This window comes from Bubalus bubalis, chromosome 7 (assembly GCF_019923935.1).
Source record: "Bubalus bubalis isolate 160015118507 breed Murrah chromosome 7, NDDB_SH_1, whole genome shotgun sequence".
Classification (NCBI taxonomy): Eukaryota; Metazoa; Chordata; class Mammalia; order Artiodactyla; family Bovidae; genus Bubalus; species Bubalus bubalis.
Genome location: NC_059163.1, coordinates 50,068,892 through 50,092,359, shown reverse-complemented (window position 1 = coordinate 50,092,359; position 23,468 = coordinate 50,068,892). Strand labels below are relative to the sequence as shown.

The following is a 23,468-nucleotide window of genomic DNA, read 5'->3' as shown; positions in this document are numbered from 1 at the left end:
GCAGATGACACCACCCTTATGGCAAAAAGTGAAAAACTAAAGAGCCTCTTGATGAAAGTGAAAGAGGAGAGTGAAAAAGCTGGCTTAAAGCTCAACATTCAGAAAACTAAGATCATGGCACCCAGTCCCAACACTTCATGGCAAATAGATGGGGAAACAGTGGAAACAGTGTCAGACTTTATTTTTCTGGGCTCCAAAATCACTGCAGATGGTGACTGCAACCATGAAATTAGAAGACGCTTACTCTTTGGAAGGAAAGTTATGACCAACCTAGACAGCATATTAAAAAGCAGAGACATTACTTTGCCAACAAAGGTCCGTCTAGTCAAGGCTATGGTTTTTCCAGTGGTCATGTATGAATGTGACAGTTGGACTATAAAGAAAGCTGAGGGCTGAAGAATTGATGCTTTTGAACTGTGGTGTTGGAGAAGACTCTTGAGAGTCCCTCGGACTGCAAGGAGATCCAACCCATCCATCCTAAAAGAGATCAGTCCTGGGTGTTCACTGGAAGGACTGATGTTGAAGCTGAAACTCCAATACTTTGGCCACCGAGGCGAAGAGCTAACTCATTGAAAAAGACCCTGATGCTGGGAAAGATTGAGGGCAGGAGGGGAAGGGGATGACAGAGGATGAGATGGTGGATGGCATCATCGACTCGATGGACACAGGTTTGGGTGGACTCTGGGAGTTGGTGATGGCCAGAGAGGCCTGGCATGCTGCGATTCATGGGGTCACAAAGAGTCAGACACGACTGAGCAACTGAACTGAACTGACTGAAACCAGCCATGTCCACACACATCTGGGGCAACCAGGATTTATCATAAGGCCTCGTCATTGACAACAAACTGTATGGATCAAGGGTGACTTTTGCTGTCTCTATTGGTTTGACAGCACATAAAAGAGTAAAACTGAGCCTGTGGAAAGAACTGCTGTATCAAAAACTGCAGCAGATGGCAACAGGGGCGAACTCCAGAAGAAAAAGTAAGGGAACAAGCAGAATCAACCCTCTATACTTATGAAAACTGAAATGGCAATGAAGAGAAATTACTGGCTACGCACGTAATCATATCTTCAGGCTCCTTATTGGACATCTGCACACTAGTCATACACATGGGCCTCCCAACTTCTTTGTCCAAATGTCTTAGAATGCTATCTAATGCTTTTCTCACTTGAGGATAATAAACTGACATTCCTGGAGGAGAAAAAAAACTCAGTTATAAAATGTCAAACATTAGACATAGAATAATTAGTTATTCTCTGTAAAATATAAAAGGTTATTGACTTTTAATTGGCATTAGCTTATTGATGTTACAAAAGAAATTCTGACTTTGACATACTCTTCTCCCTGATGATCAGCTTCAGTATATTGGAGGAAATATATAAAAATTTGTACACAACTGAATTTGAAGAAGGACAAGATGCAATGAATAGTATCATATAAGAAGATATTTAATCCAAAGTCTTCTAACATGAAAACTTACAGATATCATAGAAAATGTATTCATTTTGTATCACTCTGTATCCTGGAATAACCTGGCACATACATTCATAGGCAAATAAATGTATGTAGGCAAATATATTCATTTTAGATTTGATCATAAACTTTCACAAAAGAACATTAAACTAGATTATTTATTTATTCCAGTTAACACTAACCTATGACTTTTGCTTCTTCATCTGTCAAGGTTTTATTGAGAAAAATTTTCTTTACACGCAAGGTGTTTCCTGAGGGAAGGATAACTCCTGTCGTTGGCATTGGCGGTTCACCATCTTTTTGCTGCAAACTGTCCGCTATGACAAGGAAGACTCTGAGGCCTATATTCATTCTCTTCAGAGAAAAAAGTTTCAAAATAAAAATGTCAGAAATTTCCTCTTTTTTCACGCTAAAAACATCTCATCAAATAACAGTGAGGGGTGGGAGGAAGAAGGATAGAAGAAAAATGAACCTCTCTGTTCAACATTTTTTAAACCAGCCCAGGCACTGGAATTTAACATCAAATTCGTAAGTGCCACTCTTTCACTTCTGAGGTCAACTGGCTCTCCTGTTTTCTGCTGCTAAGTCACTTCAGTCGTGTCCGACTCTGTGTGACCCCATAGACAGAAGCCCACCAGGCTCCCCCGTCCCTGGGATTCTCCAGGCAAGAACACTGGAGTGGGTTGCCATTTTCTTCTCCAATGCATGAAAGTGAAAAGTGAAAGTGAAGTCGCTCAGTAGTGTCCGACCCTCAGCGACCCCATGGACTGCAGCCTACCAGGCTCCTCCATCCATGGGATTTTCCAGGCAAGAGTACTGGAGTGGGATGCCATTGCCTTCTCCGTCCTGTTTTCTAGCTTACTTCAAAACTCTCCCATTCCTTCCTCAAGTCTACTACCCTGATACTCTACCTTACCTTCTCTGAGTAGATGATTTGTCTCCCAAAAAAGACCACCAATCTTCCTCAATTTCTGACCACAAAGTACACCGATCTATTTATATCTGCACCTTTTCTTAATGTCCTTTGCTGTTGTTGCAATCAAGGGGTGCTGATATTCCTAGTTATTATACAGAATCCTACCTGCTCTTGCATTACCGGGAAATTACACTATCAAATCATTCCTTCTCTCTCTTGCACCTCCCATTTCCCTTTTAACTGAACACATCCGATTCCTGTTCACTATACTCAACTAGCATAGGAACGATCCCTCCCTGTTAATACTTCCCTCTCACTCATCAGTGAGCATACTGCTCAAAACAGTGGGCATTTTTCCTTCATTCTATCCGACTTGTCAGCGGCATGGAACACTGTCAAAGAGTTCTTCTTCCCTAAATACTCCCTTCCTTAACTACATCTGTAGCACTGTGGGCTGTGTCTCATCTACCCGCATTTCAGATTTACCCTCCTTTACCCGGGTATTAAAAGTTACGCTACTTCAAGGCAAGTTCCCCGGTTGCCTTTTCTTACCATTATGTGTTCTCTCCCAAAGTAGTTTCATGTATTTACATGTCTTCAACTACCACTCGTACCAGAGCACCCCTAATTTTAAGCCTCATTTCTCTGAACTTGAACCCTTAGACCAATCTGATACTTCTACTTGGATGTCAAAAAGATGCCTCAGATTCACCATGTTCAAACCAAAAGCACTTTCCCCACAAACTCAGTATCTTCTCAGTGTTTCTTTTCTCAGTAAATTATCTCTCTATCCACCATACCATCTCAGCCCAAGCTGTCACTATTCACGACCTACACCAGTGGTCTCTAAATGGGCATATGCATCCCAGTGGGTGTGTAAGACAGTTCACTGGAATACAGCAAGAAAATAAAACTTTCCTTTATATATATACTTTTGTCCAAGATCAAGATTTTCAGCTTTACTCCTATCTTTATATATAACATAATGATGGTAACATTAATCTAAATATCAAAAGGTCATTTCACATAGTCATAGAAGACATTTTGTTAAGCATGTCATCTATAAAAAACAGTCATTTCTGCTCACTTTAAAAATCTGGAAATAATTATTAACCTATCTTAAAAATCCTACAAATAAAAAGCTTCAATAACTTTCTAGCTCACTTGTTAAACTACTAAATATATACCTTAAGATTTGATTATGAGAAGAACCAGCACAGTAATTTTATACATTCTCCAGTGTCATTAGAGTCCAATAAGCAATTAGTTCACAAAATATCTTTAAACAATCTGAAAATTTAATATCTAAAGTATAAACAGGAGTTTACTAGGGAATAACAGGACCAAAGAAGTAGGAAATAACATTTATTTTAATTTGTCTTTAACTAGGAATTTAAGCCTAAGAGTTCTGATTCCAGAAACTGTGCTCTAAAAAAAATTTTTTTAATTATATAGGATAGTAAATTACTATAATTTTTTTACCTCTGGATTAATGGTGAAAGTTTTAGTAGATTTTCCAACACTGAGAAGATCAAATATTATTTCTTTCATTGCAAAATCCAAACGTTCCTAGAAAAAAGAAAAACAATCAATAAAATCTTAGAAGTTTCTTTGCTATAGGGATGCTTTGGAGATATTGTGGGTTTGGTCTAGACTGCATTTAGCAAGTCACATAAATTTTCTGGCTCAGCAGTGCATAAAGAAATTATGTTTATACTATACTGTAGTCTATTAACTGTACTATAGCATTATACCTAAGAAAACAATGCACAACCTTAACTAAAAAAATACGTGATTGCTCAAAAATTGCTAATCATCATCTGACAACCCAGGGTTGCCACAAACCTTCAATTTGATTAAAAAAAAAAAAAAAAGTGCAATATCTACAAGGAAAAATAAAGGAAACTACAATAAAACAGGGCTCTGTCTGTATATGTTAGGTTATCATGCTAGTAAGTGAAAGTCGCTCAGTCATGTCCGACTCTTTGCGACCCCATGGACTGTAGCCTGCTGGGCTCCTCTGTCCATGGAATTCTCCTGGTCAGAATACTGGAGTGGGTAGCAGTTCCCTTCTCTAGGGAATCTTCCCAAACCACGGATCATGTTAAGAATTCCACCAACAATGTCAAGAATACTTGTCTGTGACCAGAAGAAGTTCCTGAATCTAGTTGGACAAAAGGAGAATATATATGAATTAATGTTAATGGGAGAAATATCAATAACCTCAGATATGCAGATGACACCACCCTTATGGCAGAAAGTAAAGAAGAACTAAAGAGCCTCTTGATGAAAGTGAAAGAGGAGAGTGAGAAAGTTGGCTTAAAGCTCAACATTCAGAAAACGAAGATCATTGCACCCGGTCCCATCACTTCATGGCAAATAGATGGGGAAACAGTGGAAACAGTGGCAGACTTTATTTTTTTGGGCTCCAAAATCACTGCAGATGGTGATTGAAGCCATGAAATTAAAAGACACTTACTCCTTGGAAGGAAAGTTATGACCAATCTTGACAGCATATTAAAAAGCAGAGACATTACTTTGTCAACAAAGGTCCGTCTAGTCAAGGCTATGGTTTTTCCAGTGGTCATGTATGGATGTGAGAGTTGGACTGTGAAGAAAGCTGATCGTCGAAGAATTGATGCTTTTGAACTGTGGTGTTGGAGAAGACTCTTGAGAGTCCCTTGGACTGCAAGGAAATCAACCTGTCCATCCTAAAGGAGATCAGTCCTTTAGGTGTTCATTGGAAGGACTGATGCTGAAGCTGAAACTCCAATACTTTGGCCACCTGATGTGAAGAGCTAACTCATTTGAGCAGACTCTGATGCTGGGAAAGATTGAGGGCAGGAGGAGAAGGGGACGACAGAGGATGAGATGGTTGGATGGTATCAGTGACTCAATGGACATGGATTTGGGTAGACTCCAGCAGTTGGTGATGGACAGGGAGGCCTGGCGTGCTGCGGTTCATGGGGTTGCAAAGAGTGGGACATGACTCAGCAACTGAACTGAACTGAATGTTATATGATTTTATATATATGTGATTTAATTATCAAATGATTAGTTTAATACCCAAACCAGTAGGATAGAAGTTTTAAACACTCATTTACCAAAATCATACTGAAGATCTAAGTGAAGGAATTTCCAAAATAAAATGAAAGGAAGCCTCATGATAATAGCTATGCAGCAGGCCTGGAGAGCAAGAAATTCAAACTGGGACAGAAAAAACTGGGCTCCAGGAAGGTAATCTCCAAGGAAAAAGAAAAAGTCAACTAAGAGTAACTGATGTTTGAGAGGAGCTCTATAGTTCTGGGGGAATGCTGGTGTGAGGTGATTAATCCAAGGGAGTGGGTACAACCCTAGAAGAGATGTGATGAAATGGCAAAAGTTCTCTGAACCACAAATCTAAAACACAATCTGCTTTCATTCATATTGCTGACATATTTACACGTATCTAATTATCATTAATTCAGTGCTTCTGTAAATAGAAATGTATTATTTTTAAAAATATTCTTTACTTCTTCACTGTCAAGAATAATTACATTATGGGTCATCTTCACTGTCAACAGTTTTAGTTCAAAGAGAACTCAATGAATATCCCGGAATCCCAGTGTTTTTCCTAAATTGAGAGGGTAACCCTACCTATGCTTCTCCAGGGCTGATGTCCCAAAAGACAATGTAGATGTGCTTACTCAGTCTCCATTTACTCCTCTTCAAATAAACCTGCCTTACTGCAGGGGCTCCAAAGCTAACATGACATTTCCCAGGATGCCTTTGAACAACAGGCTTCAGAATGTGATTGAAACCCAGGGAACTGGGGCAGAAGAGGAGGAGGACAGGGAGAAAGGAGTCTATTTTACAGGTGGGATCATGGTAGCAGCATGATTCTGAAGCACCTGGGGGCATACTTCCTAATTTGGCAGCTTTTTTGACTGTTGCAGAGGCGGCAGCTTCCTTGGGAGTCCAGTGTTATGGTTTCTTCTGTCCCATTAGCGATTCTGTGAACAATCTATATTCCTTAAAAGACCCCTTTGGGGACTTCCCTGGTGGTCCAGTGGTTAAAACTCTGCCCTTCCATTACACAAGGCACAGGCTCAATCCCTGGTCAGGAAACTAGGAACCCACATGTCACATGGTGGTCAAAAAATAAAAATTAAAAGACCCCACTGGGTTCAATTATCTACAGTGGATTCTAGTGTCTGTACCTGAGAACCTAGATTAATGTAATTATGAAAACAGTGTTTCACTATCTTTCAAGATACTCGAGCATTAATTCATTTATAGACTAAAAGTAGGATTATGAGATTTTCTCGACTCTTCCTAAATTGAGTGCTTCCACTTGCGGGAATTTCCTTTCCTTCTCCAAGTGTGTAGATCAATGATTTAAACATATTTTGCACACACACAAAAATCAATCATTAGCCTCATTTATTTTTTACTTTTTAAAGCATACTTTTTTCACTATTCAGTATTAATAAATGTTTTACTACCATGCTTTTAGATGTGTAACAAATTCTAGGAGTCTGAGTCACTCTTACAACTTCCACGTATATCTGTATTATGAGTCAGTCACTCACCTGAGCAATGAACTGAATAATCTTCACAAATATATTGAGAGGTGTGTCACGAGGAACCACACTTCGTGAACCTTTCGGGAAAAGTGCTGACACTATGCTCATAAGACGACTAAAAGGAAAAAAGATTTAGTCATGATGAGAGAATGAAAGTAACAAAACATTAGCAAAATATCCTTCCCATCCGGTCAAGGTAATTCATATTCTTCCTCAAGGTATTTATGTTAACTAAAATTCATTAGTGTGGTTATTTATTTTTTTTTAACTAAGATGTTATTTGAAATACACTTTAAAACAAAGGCACTCACCTTTGAGTTACAGTGTTGCTTTCACATTTTATTCTAATTACATAGACCCATAACAATCTATACAAAGATTCCAGTGCAACTCGAGACATTTTAGGATCTTTATTCTGTTTAGAAACAAAAGAGAATAAAAATAAGCTTATTTATTAAAGTACTTGCAATAAATTTAAGATCAATTATATTCTATCAACAATTAAAAGCCCTTTCCATTCCCTTTTTTATTTAATACAAAACAGGTTTCAATATGTAAGTATATGTTTAGTATATAGTAAGCAGAGAGAGCTCAAAAGCAACCATAAATAAGGAAATTGAGTCCTTCCTTGTATTCTCAAAACAAAAGAGTAAAATACTAGAATTATGTATTTTCTGTATATATAATTCAACTTACCTGATGGTAAATGGGTCCCACAACAATACTGACACAATGATGAAAGGATTATTCATCTTTGCCATAATTCATTGCAGCTCATAAACAGTTAAAATTTAGAACACCAAATGTTGTTATAGATATTTGCACTTATGAAACAATGCAAAATATTATTGAGTGATTATACTTAAAAAAAGAAATATGGAATGGTGGGTTAAAAGCATAGACTCTGAAATTACAAATAACTAGCCAAACCTCATCCTTGGAGACTGTTACATGTTTGTTTGGTCAAACAGTTTCCTCATCTCTAAAATGGAGATTAGGGTATAAAGTACCCCGTACCTACCTCACAGATTAAGGAAGTTATTATATTATATGGAAAGCACTTGGAACACTGCCTAGCACATCTTAAATGCTCAGTACATGTCAAGTGTTTACCCTTAATTTTTAGTTTAGAACAAGAACATTATTATTTAAAATGAGAAAAGCATCCATTTCAATCACAATTTGATCAACAAACCTTTTCCTCATATGAGCTATTATAAAAAGTGAAGTTCTCAAATGACAAGTCATGTAGTGAGATTTAGTTGTAAAATTTGAAAATTAGCTAATAATCATCTTTATTAGGAGAAACTCTTTATGCATCTGTTAATTACAATGCATTTAGTCCTATACATTAGCATTTATTTAATTTGGCTTGAGGGATTTGCTATTGTTAAACAATTATTTTATATGTAACAATGGACAAAAGGGACTTTTTAAATATGAAGTAGCTGAGCCATTCTATCTTATATTTTCTCAGACTACAGAATAATATACATCTGCTCCCTATGATTAGAAGCAATGCAAAAAGGTTACTACTGGAGTTGTTTTTTAAAAAGACAAACACTAGGGGGAAAAAAAATAGGGCTTCCCTGGTGGCTCAGACGATAAAATCTCCCTGCAATGCAGAAGACCTGGGTTCAATCTTTGGGTCAGAAAGATCCCCTACATAAGGTAATGGCTATAATTTTGCACATCTTTATATATGAAGATTTGATATAATTCAGAATGGAATATCAACTATTCAGTTGGTCAGAGTCTAAAAGTCAGCCTCTTCCTCTACTGTCAAATCCATGATTCCAAATTTTAAATATACTCCCCAAGTAGTTTTTTAAAATTAATTTGTTACTAATGTAAATAAAGTAACATATATAGTTACATACAATGTATGTTTCTAATGTAACAACCAAGCTTTCTGAAATACTTTCTTTTCTAGCACTCAAATACAAGGTCTCAGATATCAAAATAAGAGTTCAGTTAGTTTTATGTACACTACAAATAATACTTTCACTTTTTAAATTATATTTCCAAAATATGAATACTATAAATCAACATATAATAAATTATATATTAAAAATCTAAGTCTAATTAACATAAAAATTCTTCTCATATAACTTAGATTATCTTATATCCTGAGGCATCTGACATGAAATAAAGTTTGATTTTCAAACTTTCCAAGATAGACTACTACGTTTTATAAAGCAGATTTATTTTATAAAGAACAATGCCAAACAAGATAAAAAGTGATTAAAAATCATATAATTGTTTATCTGGTCACTGAAATGCTGCTATACATGTCTGAATAATGAAAACATCCTCAGTTAATCTAATCCTTAAACAAAGATACACAATTCCCTAGCTACAGTTTTGGTCTAATTTGAATAATCAGATTACATTAGTAAAGTCCAGTTTTATTAACATATAATAAAGTTTTGATGTCAGTCAATATGCTCTTGGCAGCAATCATTTTAGTGTTTCTTCACCTTTTCCTACTATGAACAAAAACAAAAAGATTTATTTAAACTCAAACCAGTAGGATTGAAATTTTAAAGTGTTGCATCAAAATCATATTCAGTCTGAGTTACTGTCCCCTTAATTTCATTGGAAAATATTTTAAAAGTATCATTTATTAAAAAAAAAACTACATAAAAAGGTATCATAACAGCTAACATAAATTAAATAGAATATATTAAAACTGAAGATGATGGCTAAAGATCAGTATTCGGTATCATCTCTCTCTATTAAATTGATCTTCTTGGGGCCACATTAATATTAAACCTTTGGTAGAAAGTTCCTGCTGTGTATGCCTCTTCTTTTATAAAACAAGAAACAGGTTTGAATAAATACATTGGACATGCAAGGCAGCAACGGGTAAAGGGGGGAAAAAAGCCACACTTAAGGAGATAAAGCAATATTTTACTTTGTAACATCAACACGACTCACCTGGAGAGTTTCTATTTGTTTTCTGATACTGTTGTTAGATGGCATCTAAATAAAGCAATGTGAGACAGCAACCATAAACATGAGATGCAGCACATGCATGTTAGATGAAAATAAGCACAAAACAAGACAGCTCTTCACCAAGGTCTCTATTTAGAAGAAATTTGAAATTTCCAAGACAGTGGCTAGAAACACTGAGGGAAAAAAATTCTATAATTTGGACATCATGGATCATGGGATACACCTACAACATTGAAACTGAGAGAAAATAGTTAAAGTTTCAACTATCTAAATTTTCCTCTAAAAGTACAGCATTTAATTTTAGGCAAGTTTCCATTTTTAAAAGAAAAGAAGCATACACTGTAGAAAAAAATATTTCAATTATTTTTATATGGCACCTGCTCTTATTCCTCTCTTTCTTATTCCTCAGAAACTTTAAAATCATTTTTCACATAATGACCTCAACTGACATAAACATAGGGGGATGGGAAACTACCAAATCACATTTGGGAGAAAAATAGCAGATTTAACATTTTCAGTGAAAATAAACAGTTGTTCTCTCATGCTATTTATGGACCTACAGATTAATGGCCATTTTTCTGGTCACCAATTCAAAAAACTAGTATGATAATTTTTTTAAAACTGTGCACTATTTTAAAGTACCTTGAAAATGTACCATTTTACAAATCTATAGATTTAATGTATAAATATATTTAAATGTATTTAAATATAAATCTATAGATTTAATCTTATAAATCTATAGAATAATGCCTTTTTGCTAAGTCGCTTCAGTCGTGTCTGACTCTGTGCGACCCCAAAGACGGCAGCCCACCAGGCTCCCCCGTCCCTGGGATTCTCCAGGCAAAAGTACTGGAGTGGGGTGCCATTGCCTTCTCCAATGCCTTTTTAATACTCCAGAATTATAGCCAAAAGTACATTTTAAAATATTTAAGTATAGCAATATTCTCGGAGAAGGCAATGGCACCCCACTCCAGTACTTTTGCCTGGAGAATCCCAGGGACGGGGGAGCCTGGTGGGCTGCCGTCTTTGGGGTCGCACAGAGTCAGACACGACTGAAGCGACTTAGCAGCAGCAGCAATATTCTTTATAGTACATTATAAGGTAACATGGTAGACCAGAAAGAACAAAAACTATGGAAGTAGATGGATTTAGATGCAAATCTTATCTCTATCAGCCTCAGTTACAGTAAAAATTAAATGAGATACTGTACTTAGAGAATCTAGCCTATAATAAATATCAATAAAAATTTATTTTAAGAAGTAGTAGGTCTAAAAAAAGTGTTAAAGATTACTTTGAGATCAAGAGATTACTTGAATCTCAAAGCAAAATCAATTTAGGTAAGACCTTCATCTTGGACCAATTTTCCCTATATACAAATCAAATAAGTTGTACCTGTCACAACAGATAACCAGCATAGTTTTTCCCTGAATACTCAACTCCTTACCTCAACTATGCAGCGTAGCCACAGTATATAAAACTTAACAAGCAGGAACCAAGTCATAAAATTTCTGCTGAATAGAGCCTTAATGTAAGTTAAGGGTTAATGGTCAAGACAACTATATTCCAAATATTCATGCTAAGTGGCTCTTATCTCCTTTAGTCTGGCAGATTGACACAGCCATTAATGAAAATGGACAATATGCCAGAAATGTTTAATAGGAGGTAAGGGTTCAAAGAAAACAGCATTTTAAATGAAAGCCTTAAGACAAAAAAAAAAAAAAAAAAAAGTTAAGGTACTGCGAAAGAACTGCAAATATGTTAGGTGGAAACGTATATATATAAAACATTCCAACAAGCAACAGAAAAGTATGAATTGTCATGAAACAAAGCAATCTTCCAGTAACACTTAAACTGTGTGCCTTAAAATATGTTATAAGTTTGAAGAATCATACTACCTAGAAAATTATCACCTCCCTTTCAGCACCTAAATCTGTATGAATTACCAAAATAAGGAAAGAAAACAACATAATGTACTTAATTAAACAAAGCTTATTTTCTGGTTGCATGGCATAAAGAATTTAACCAGTTTGACTAATCCTGGGAATTTTCATAAATAAAGCAAAGAGAATATATCAATTTTCATCCAATATGAATAACATCAATGTATGTATATTATGGAGGGAAACAGCCAAAAATACTTCTGGGAAGACCTATTTTTAGTATACCTTACTAAGAAATCAAAGTATTTTTCAAAATGATATGTAAAATCATTAAAAAAAAGTATATATAATAATGTTGCCCAGTAAATCAATCCTTAAGTGAGAAAAAAAGAGCCAGTCCTATTTCTCACATCATGGTTAGCTGTTGGATCAGAGAGAAGTCATTTAATCTCTCTGCGCCTTGGTTTCATCATCTTCAAGGCTTAAGATTTTCAGTTTTAACCCTAACTTGGAGGAATAACAGAAAATAAAAAGCCATGTCTGCCATATTTCTATAATATGTAAGCAGATATTCAAATATATTCATTTACGCATCAAAACAGTATTTACGCACAAAACAGTATTCAAATGGGAAAGTGTTCACATGACATTCAGAGGTGGAACATTCCCATTCTGTGTCAGATATTAACTGTGCTCCTGTCCACAGAAGAAAAGAAGATCCTGTGAGATCCTTCAGCAGAGTGTCCTGGGAAGATCCTTCTACCTCACAGTTTTCAGACTGAACACAGATGTGCCAAATACTGTTAATAACAATTAATTATCCCTTGATTCAGGCCAGAACATTTCAGGAGCTGTCACATCCATATGGATCCAGAACCATACTTCCAGATTTGGCCAGGCATAATTACACTAAATGTGCTTTTAGTGATATTTTATCATCAAGGCTTTTTTCATATTATTCAGACTTGAGCCAACATTACTGAATTTTCTCAAAAGAAAACACAAAATAACTATTTGAAGAATTTTATAAGATTAATACTCTGAAATTCTAAAGGAATTAATAGATATTGCTAAAGCTAAGATATTATAAATAATCATTAAAAATATATAATTTTGCATTCATTAAGACCAACTAAATTTAATCAACAGTTTATTCATGTCTGTAACATGATTCCCTATAGAAGAAATGAAGTATGTATAAGAAAAGAAATATGGTGAAATATCTCTATTCAAATGAACTATGTACTACAAGTTTTATTATGTACTGTTTAATATACATGCATGAGTGAATGTACCACAGTCGGTATTTACAGGTCAGAAATGAGATTAAGTCTTACCTTTAAATGTGACAAACAGTTCTGTAGGAAAATATGCCAGTTATTTAAAAAAAACTGTTTCTGACTGACACATAAAAGGCAGGTAATTAATGGATATAGAGCCTAAAGGAGAGGAAGAAAGAGAATTAAGATTTTTCATAAAAAAGGCAGCACTGGACTTGTAAATTATATTTCATTCATTCTCATAAACAAAAAAAAATTCTATTAGCATTTTTCTGTTTGTAATAAAAAATACAATCAGGGAATAATCAAACAAATGACAAAGGGCAATTTTTCTGTAAGAACAATTTCCTGACCTATCACCTCTCCCCAAGTTAGAAATATGCTGTTATTTCTCCCTAGACCCATTACTCCTCTAACTAGAACAGCAGCCCTGGGGTCAGAGCATAGACCAACGTTAACATTTCAGCTTTCAATTCATCAGGTGACTTTAGGGAGTGTGTGTGCTCCAGTCGCTCAGAGGATACGTTAAAGTGCTGGAGGTCTCACTTTCCTAACACGAACAGTGAGGATGATCATCACACATATCCTATAGGGCTGAGGCTTAAAGTAAGATAAAGAATGGAAAGCACTTGGCTTAGTGCCTGGCACAATCACTGTGGATTATTATTATACCTCTATCTTAAGTGGTCAAGTATTCATCCAATATTTCACATTTTCTCCAAGCTGCATACAAATTTACAGAAAAATCCCTCAAAGATATTGAAGTGTATGGTTAAATGGGAAAAAAAAATCATCTTAAAATTTTGAAAAGAGAAGATGTAATTATATAGACAATCACATGCTTCAGAATACAACTTATTATAATGTAAAATTGGACTTCCCTGGTAGCTCAGACGGTAAAGAATCTGCCTGTAATGCGGGAGGCTTGGGTTAGGTCCCTAGATTGGGAAAATCCTCTGGAAAAGGGAATGGCAACCCACTTCAGTATTCTTGCCTCGAGAATCCCATGGACAGAGGAGCCTAGCGGGCTACAGTCCATGGGATCGCAAAGAGCCGAACACAAAGGAGAGACTAACACTTTCACTTCTCACTACCTTTAAATTTTCCTATATTCTAATACGGGTTTCGCTTGTGGTTCAGATGGTAAAGAATCTGCCTGCAATGCAGGAGACCCGGGTTCAATCCCTGGGTTGGGAAGATCCCCTGGAGAAAGAAATGGCAACCCACTTCAGTATTCCTGCCTGGAATATCCCACGGATAGAGGAACCTGGCGGGCTACAGTCCATGGGGTCTCAAAGAGTCAGACACAACTGAGTGACTAACACTTTCACTTTATATATTCTAATACAAAATTTAAACATCTGTCAAAACCTAGAATAAAGTCTGAATAACCTACCAAATACAGAGCTAATAAAATTAAGAATATACAGTTTTTAAAAGAGCAGGAAAAAATAGGTAAAATTTCCCCTTGTGTTTACACTTTGGATATTTTACAATTTGAATTTTTATAATTCTCTTTAAATTCTACTAAAAAAATCTACTAAATTCATAAATCAATTATTAAAATTCCAAATAAATATGTGAAGGTTTGAAATGTGTCTCATACCAATGAATGTTTCTTTCTGGAACTCAGTTCAAAAGTAGTCTGATAAAGCATCTCCACAAAATTTTTCAAGCAGGGAACATTCACTTCGTTTTTCACAGCCTAGGTAAAAAGATAATACAAAAACAAAGAAAATGGTTAAAAACGTTAGATCAAACTATACAAGGATTACAAAAAGGTTTTGTAAGGTTTGAAATTAGTTAATAATTCCCTGAGTATCTAATGGAAGTTCCGTAAAGTAAATAAGATAAACCAGGTCCTTGCCCTGGGTGAACAAGCAGAGACTAGAGACAAGTGAACAGGCAATGAATATGTGGTACAAAGAAAGCTCTAAGAGAAAATTCTGTGTGCTCTTACGGCACTCAGAATGAACCCCAATGAAAAACTCCATAGGAAGTAATATATACACTGAAACCAGCATTTCCTTGCCTAAAATAATACAGTAGCATCCCATGTAACCTCTCTGATCTTATCTCCCACTGCTCTGGCCCCTGCACTGGGATCCAGCCACACTAGCATCTCTGTTATTCCTAGAACACATCAAGCATGCTCTTGCTTCAGGATGACTGTGGGGGCTCCTTCTGCCTAAGAAAGTCTTCCCCCAAATCTGGTATGCCTTGCTCCTGCATTCCTTTAGTTTTTGGTCAACTGTTATCATCCCTTTCAAGGTGGTGGTCTTCGCTCAAAGTGCAAGTCGCTCAGCTGTGTCCAACTTTTATGATCCCATGGACTATACAGTCCATGGAATTCTCCAGGCCAGAATACTGGAGTGGGTAGCCATTCCCTTCTCCAGGGGATCTTCTCAAACCAGGGATTGAACCCAGGTCTCCCACATTGCTGGTGGATTATTTATCAGCTGAGCCACCAGGGAAGCCTGGTCTTTCCTAATCACTCTATTTAAAATTTCAACTCCCCTACCCACTGCAGCATTTTTAGGTCCCTACCCTGCTTTATATTTCTCCATAGTACTCACCAACACATCTGGCATACTGCATATTGTACATATTCATTTATTGTGAGTTAGCTGCTCTGGATGTAAGAGTAAAAAAATCTTACCTACCCTGATCATTGTTCTACTCTGTGTATAGGAGAGGCCCTGACACACAGAAAGCACTCAATACAGATAATAAATAAGCAGATGTCAACTAAGAAAGGAGGCTGCTGCTGCTGCTGCTAAGTCGCTTTAGTCGTGTCTGACTCTGCGACCCCATAGACGGCAGCCCATTAGGCTCCTCTGTCCCTGGGATTCTCCAGGCAAGAATACTGGAGTGGGTTGCCATTTCCTTCTCCAATGCATGAAAGTAAAAGTGAAGTCGCTCAGTCGTGCCCAGCTCTTAGAGACCCCATGGACTGGAGCCTACCAGGCTCCTCCATCAGTGGGGTTTTCCAGGCAAGAGTACTGGAGTGGGGTGCCATTGCCTTCTCTAAGAAAGGAGGCTGGGGGTTATTAAAGTGGTAAGAATGTTCCAGACAGAAGAAGCTCCATGTACAGAGGCAGGTATTATGGGCTGAATTGTCCCAAAATTCAAACACTGAAGTCCCAACCCCACATACCTCATAATGTGACCTTATAAGAAAATCATTTCAGATATAGTTAGTTATATTTGCAAGATAAGGTCCTACCGGAGTATGTGTGTATTGGCGGGGGAAGGGGGTGCTACTCCAACATGACTAGTGTCCTCAAAAAGCGGGGGAAATGCAGATATAGCCATGCACACAAGGAGAACACCATGTAAAGATGAAGGATAGATCAGGGTGAAACTTCTATAAGACAAGGAAGGTCAGAGGTTTTCAGCAAACTACCAGAAGCTAGGTAAGAGGCATGGAACAGATCTTCCTCACAGCACTCAAAAAAACTTGCCAACACCTTGGTCTCAGACATCTAGCCTCCATAACTGTGAGACAATAAATTTTTGCTGTTTAAGCCACCAAGTTTGTGGTACTTTGTTAGGGCAATCCTAGTAAATAAACTAAAAAAGTAAACCTGGCATAAAAGAAGAACTAGGCAACAGTAATAATGGACCACAGTCAAAAGTCTTTCTTCCTACAATCTGCTCCTCTTGATGAACTGCCTTAAAAACTACAGCATACTGTCAGATACCTGGTAAAAACAGATTTTCAGACAAAGGGGAAGCACACAGGACAATTCAGGATGGATAAGCAGTAACTCAAATCACTTCTAGGGAACAAATATCTTCAAACAGGTAAATACATAACCGAATTGTATATCCATACAATAGAATACTAGTCAACAATGAATAAACTGCTGATACATTCTGTAACATAGCTGGATCTCAAAATAATTATGCAGAGCAAAAGAAACCAGAAAAGAGTCTGTAGGGTAAGATTCCATTAGTATAAAGTTCTAGGAAACCCAAAACTAGGTAGAGGAATAGAAAGATCAGTGGTTAGATCGGAGAAAAAATGTGAGGTGAGTGGTAGTGGAGATTAAAAAGGAGCATGAAGACACTTTTGGAGTATGGTAGAAATGAACACTATCTTCATCGTGGTGAAGGTTTTACAGACGTAAATAGGTCCAGTTGTACAATTTAAATATGTGTAGTTTAAGTCAATTTTACCTCCATTAAGTTTTTTAAAATGAAATATGTGTGTGTGTATAAATATAAAAAATATCATTCATACAGCAGTACATAGTAAACTGAAAGTAAACAGCATTATCACATACCACACACACACAAAAAAACCACACAGGAAGCAAAAAATTTCTAGCATGTCTAAGCATTCTAAAATCCCCAAATCCTATTTATATCACATTATGTTACTAGTGTATGGGCTTCCTTGGTGGCTCAGATGATAAATCCGCCTGCAATGCGGGAGACCTGGGTTCAATCCCTGAGTCGGGAAGATTGCCTGGAGAAGGGAAAGGCTACCCACTCCAGTATTCTGGCCTGGAGAATTCCATGGACTATATAATCCATGGGGTCACAAAGACTGAGGGACTAATACACACACACTTGTTAGTAGTAACTACAAATTAATTTTGAGAAATACAATGAATTTAGACCAAGAAAAGCTTTCATAAATCTGTTTCCCTAGAAGTTACCATGATCATATTTATAATAATCATATTTTCCAAATAACTTAGGATACATATTTTGACAGGTATGATGAATGTGATGGCAACTACAGAAATGAACATTGAAAAGTGAGACAGTCCTGTAAAATCTAGGATATATGTCACAGTGCTTTTAAATTCTTCAGAAGCATTTAAAATGGCAGCCACCCTGTAAGGAGCAAATGCCATTAAATGCAGTGTGTATGCTGAGCTACTTGAGATAAGCATTACTCCAAGGTTGCAAAAACACTGCCTGTTAATGGTCTCTAAATCTTAAGGGCCTGGGCTTGTTCTTTTAATTAAAAGACTGATTAGTGTTCTTCTGCTATTTGTCTAATAAAGATTTCCCTACATCCACATAACATTCAAAGTTTCTACTTTATTGTCTACGAGATTATAGAAAGTAAGAATGTATCATCTCGTAACTCTTCAGTGAACAGAGACTTTCAAATACAACGTAAAAATAAAAATGGACTTACAGCAGCTACAGGGATAAGAATCTCCACAAATAAACCAGCAAGTGCATGTTTTATATCTTTATCTTTTACTTCTAAGAAATACTGAGCACATTCCTTGAGAGGGGAAAAAGATATATTAGATTAACAAAGGAAGAAAATTAAGAAATGTTAATATCACAATAATTTCTTAAACATTCTGCAATTTTACCAGAAAACTAAGTTCGAAATCATGCTCAAATTTAAAAAGAAAGTTAATTCACACTTGTGGCAATTTAACACTTGGAATAAGGAGTTAATAATTATCGTTAATTCATATTTATTTTGTTTCTTTTAAAAATAGTCATTAAAAGCAAAAACAACTACTGTTAGGCTAATTCCAATCACTGCAGTTGAAAAGGGTAAGGTCACCTGCATGAACTGAAATGATGCTTCAAAATCTTCTACAGGATACATTTTCACTCGGAAAAATTTCATTCCCATTATTAAGCTGATGACACTTTGTACCACGTGTGGACTTTGTTCCTTTTGCCGCAGTTCTTTTAATTCTGTCACAAACTTCTTCCTCACAGCCTGAAACCTTTAAAATACATGGATACATAATTTGATATGAATTAAAAATACTCGTGTCTCACATGATATTAAAGGTTGAACTCAAAATGTGTTTTACCTAAACACCATCTCCTTTCTCTGCCCTCATCAAAACTACCAGAAAAACATATAGATGAAAACAAAATTATTTGTTGTTCTAAATTTGCTATTCATTTAGTTTTTTAAATCAAAAATGCCTTAGGGAGAAATTCTAATTTGTAATAAGAATTAAAAATTTCATATTAGAATTAGAAATTTTTCTTATTAGAATTATAACGTCTTATTGCTATAATACCATCTATATAACATTACTACCACTTATTAATAATCATCATAAAAATAAGATCAAATACTGCTAAGTCACTTCAGTCGTGTCCGACTCTGTGCAACGCCATAAACGGCAGCCCACCAGGCTCCCCCGTCCCTGGGATTCTCCAGGCAAGAACACTGGAGTGGGTTGCCAATTCCTTCTCCAATGCATGAAAGTGAAAAGTGAAAGGGAAGTTGCTCAGTCGTGTCTGACTCTTCGCGACCCCATGGACTGCAGCCCACCAGGCTCCCCTGTCCATGGGATTTTCCAGGCAAGAGTACTGGAGTGGGGTGCTATTGCCTTCTCCAAGACCTAATAACCCACCCATAAAACATCCAAGTGTAAATCAGAATGTGTCTCTAAATTTTTAAGGTTCCTTTTTAATGAAGATTGCAATGTGAGTGATAAGGAGGGCAGACTGAAGCTACACATTTGTTTAATGAGATAAACCAATCAACTGTAGACTACTAATTATCACTAAAAATTATTGTCTTCTTACACTGTAGAAAAACTGAAGAAGAAGAATGGGGGGACACTGGTCTCACAATGTGAATAAGCTAGAGAATCACAATGCTTTCAAAACACTGAGCACCATCTTGGATTCAAATGACCCCAGTTGTTAAGGCTACTAAGTTTTTCTTTGTTTACATTGCAAAAAGATATCTGATACTTTGTTCATCAATAATACTTCATTTAACCTCTATATATTATGAAACATATATACTATGAAAAATACAATAAACAGATAGCTTATATTAAGTGAAGAGTTTACTGTTAATGTTACTTGGGGAATCTAGTTCTTGAAAGTTAAAATGACAAAGCATACTACCCAGTGGTCACTGATTACATATTAATATTAATAAATATAGATATTAATTACTGTTTAATGAAATATGGACACATGACAGGAAGTATAACTTATCTATTTCCGTTTCAGTCTTGGAGAATACAACACCATTTTCCATGAAAGTATTCTTTTGCATTTTATAAAGAAAATATAAAGTGAATAAAATTCCTTCCATTGCAATAACATTAGAATCTAAAGATTTTTTTGTTGTTGTTATTAAATTTCTCATAATAATTACTAGTCACTATAATCAAAGGTGGAGAAGGAAATGGCAACCCACTCCAGTATTCTTGCCTGGAGAATTCCATGGACAGAGGAGCCTAGCGTGCTACAGTCTATGGGGTTGCAAAGAGCCAGACATGACTGAGGGATCTTTAAACCTACCTATGCATTCTTGTCAGAGAAGGCAATGGCACCCCACTCCAGTACTCTTGCCTGGAAAATCCCATGGATGGAGGAGCCTGGTAGGCTGCAGTCCACGGGGTCGCAAAGTCGGACACGACTGAGTGACTTCACTTTCACTTTTCACTTTCATGCATTGGAGGAGGAAATGGCAACCCACTCCAGTGTTCTTGCCTGGAGAATCCCAGGGATGGGGGAGCCTGGTGGGCTGCCGCCTCTGGGGTTGGCACAGAGTCGGACACGACTGAAGCGACTTAGCAGTAGCAGCAGCATAATCAAAGGAAATGTGTAGACAAGATACTAAAACACCCCCAGCCTCTCTCCTTCTCCTCACCCCTTTCCCACCTCACCACCTTTCCTTTCAAATGGTGGTGCAGTCAGCCCAACCAAATGCGGATGTGTCCACGTTTTTTCTCATGCTCACTGTATGTGAGGGTGGAAAACATCTCATTACTGCTCCAAGAGGCATTTCTCTAACAACTAGACCAGTGAGTGTGCTCAATCGCTCAGTCATGTCCGACTGTTTGTGACCCAATAGACTGTAGCTGCCAGGCTCCTCTGTCCATGGAATTTTCCAGGCAAGAATACTGGAGTGGATTGCCATTTCCTATGCCAAGACCAATGAGACTGAGCTACATTTCATATATTTACCTTATATTTACTATCCTTTACTGTAAATATTTTTATTTACTATCCTTACCATCTTAGATTTAACTTAGCTATGATGTAAGGTTCTTCTGGATCCAACTTGCTCATGTATTATTTAGCATTTCTAACCTATATTCCCGATAGAAAATCATTTTCAATAAAAATCAAACTATCGTGAACTACAGGGCCATAAAAAGAAATATATCATTGCTCATGTTTTAGTAGCTATATTCCTGAGACAGGGATCCATTGCTGATTAAATATAAATGCAATATTAAAATATTATTGTCTAAGTCATTTCAAATACTCCAACTATATTCCAAGTTCTCTAGCATTGGGAATACAAGGGTCTCTGGTAAATTACAAAGGATAAAAAAAAATACTAAATTAAAAGATGCGTGCATACTAAGTCACTTCAGTTGTGTCCAATTCTATGTGATCTTAAGGACTGCAGCCCTCCAGGCTCCTCTGTTTATGGGATTCTCCAGGCAAGAATACTGGAGTGGGTGGCCATATCCTCCTCCAGGGGATACTCCTGACTCAGGGATCGAATCTACATCTCTTGAGTCTCCTGCATTGGCAGGCAGGTTCTTTACCACTAGTGCTACCTAGGAAGCCCAAATTAAAAGATAGTAAATACTAAATAAAATACATTACTTAGTATTAAAATCTAAACTACTAAATGCTAACAATAATTGCGTTTGCTCCTTTAGAATTTAAAAGGTTGTTATATGATGATTTCAGGGCCAAAGACTGACTCTTTAAATAGCACCCAAAAAAATCTAAACTGATCCTTTCTGCCTTATAGATTTCCCAATAGGAACAAAGGCAATTCAAAATCTTCCACAGTCTTTAGAGTAAGCACAAGACACGAAAGACAAGCATCTTTTTTAGTGTTTATGATAATTATGGTTCAATATAATCAATGCATGTAACTCCTAATGAATAACCCTTTTTATGGAGTACTATAGTATATCTTATCCCTTTTTGGTATATCTTCTATCTATTCAAAACTCTGTTCAGTATTAAAACAAATTAAGATGGTTAGAAGGAAGACACTGCAGTGCTATCTCAGAGATAAAAGCCACTCAACTAGAAACCACTAAAAGTAATTATTAGTTTTGACAAGAGTTTGAAAAACACTTCTCATAGAACTGTGAAACATAGGGAATAAGGTAATGACCTGACAATTTTGGGCAATTTCTGACTTCCTTAATTCAGGTTTTATGGAAAATACCAAATAAATGAAAACAATTTGTAGAACTGAAGTATGGGTGTCACTTAAAAATCCTCTAAAAACCACAGTAGCAAAATAATAAAAAAGTGAAGCCAACTTCACAAAATTCTATGGAAAACAGAAATAATAGACCTAAAGTAGTTAGTGTCTATTCTGTCGGTCAGTAACGAGTCATTCTAAAACATATCAAGATCAGTGATTTATGAAACTTACTTTGATTGGGCAAGAACGCCTATCACTTCTGCATATAAATCTGCAATGATATGCACATTCCCAGTGTTGGTTCCTGAATATCTAAAGCAACAAAAAGAACAAACACATTATTTCATTAAATTTTTCTACAAACTCTCTTTCTTAATAAATCTGAAAATTCCTTATCAGGGTGTTATATAATTTTTTTCTGAAGATTCACGTGCAGGATGATAAAAAAACCACAAGAATTTTCTCCTATCTCTACATTTTAATTTGCCAGGAAATTTAACCTGATTCTTAAAAATCCAATCAATGGTTTTAAGAATTATTTTTACAAAATCCTTTCCATAAGCATCTTGTGTGGATTAAAACACATAAAGGCATAACTACTTTGAACTTCAGTAACAAATAATTGAGGAAAATTCAAATTAACAGTCCAAGTCTAGACTGCAGATAAAAGTAACAATGCCTTAAGTATTTTACTTACCCTTCCTTATGTTTAAAGTGCTTAAAAGCTAAGTTTAGAACTTCATGAACTAAGGGATCAGGCACAGGATGAACAGGAATCTAGGGGAAAAAAAAATTGTGTGCCAAATAGGTTATAAGCCTTTTATGAGTATTCTCATCAACTAACCAAATTAATAACCAATTTTAACTTTTATGATATAATCTACTACTAATCTGTCAATCTTCCCCTTCTCTAAGATTATTATTTTTCTCTAAGAATTTAGTTGAACACCTACTTCGTTGTTGTTTGGTCGCTAAGTCATGCCCGGCTCTGTGTGACCTGGTTGACTGTAGCCCACCAGGCTCCTTTGTCTATAGGACTTTCTAGGCAAGAATACGAGTGGGTTGCCACGCCCTCCTCCAGGGGTCCTCCTGACTCAGGGATTGAACCCACGTCTCCTGCATTGGCAGGTGGATTCTTCACAACTGAGCCACTAGGGAAGCCCTCAACATCTACTTCATCAAGTTCTAAATTCAAGAATATTAGCTTCATAACCACAAACCCTTACACTACAGACTATGCAGAT

At 36.4% G+C, this 23,468-nt stretch overlaps 1 protein-coding gene across 8 annotated transcripts in view; it reads right to left on the bottom strand.

Moving 5' to 3' along the window:
* Positions 1–23,468, bottom strand: part of FRYL (FRY like transcription coactivator) — a 264,481-nt gene that overhangs the window by 88,308 nt on the left and 152,705 nt on the right. For 5 of the 8 annotated variants that reach the window (XM_044945882.2, XM_025290069.3, XM_025290064.3 and 2 more), the window contains 12 exons: positions 22,922–23,001; positions 22,456–22,536; positions 18,619–18,787; positions 18,232–18,324; positions 14,680–14,778; positions 13,131–13,232; positions 9,896–9,940; positions 7,267–7,370; positions 6,962–7,070; positions 3,873–3,959; positions 1,657–1,828; positions 1,060–1,192 (listed from right to left, as the gene is read on the bottom strand). In XM_044945882.2, coding sequence (XP_044801817.1) covers positions 1,060–1,192; positions 1,657–1,828; positions 3,873–3,959; positions 6,962–7,070; positions 7,267–7,370; positions 9,896–9,940; positions 13,131–13,232; positions 14,680–14,778; positions 18,232–18,324; positions 18,619–18,787; positions 22,456–22,536; positions 22,922–23,001 — 1,274 coding nt within the window. The remainder of the gene's footprint in view (positions 1–1,059; positions 1,193–1,656; positions 1,829–3,872; positions 3,960–6,961; positions 7,071–7,266; positions 7,371–9,895; positions 9,941–13,130; positions 13,233–14,679; positions 14,779–18,231; positions 18,325–18,618; positions 18,788–22,455; positions 22,537–22,921; positions 23,002–23,468) is intronic. The other 3 variants (XM_025290067.3, XM_025290068.3, XM_025290070.3) reach the window with 1 other exon arrangement.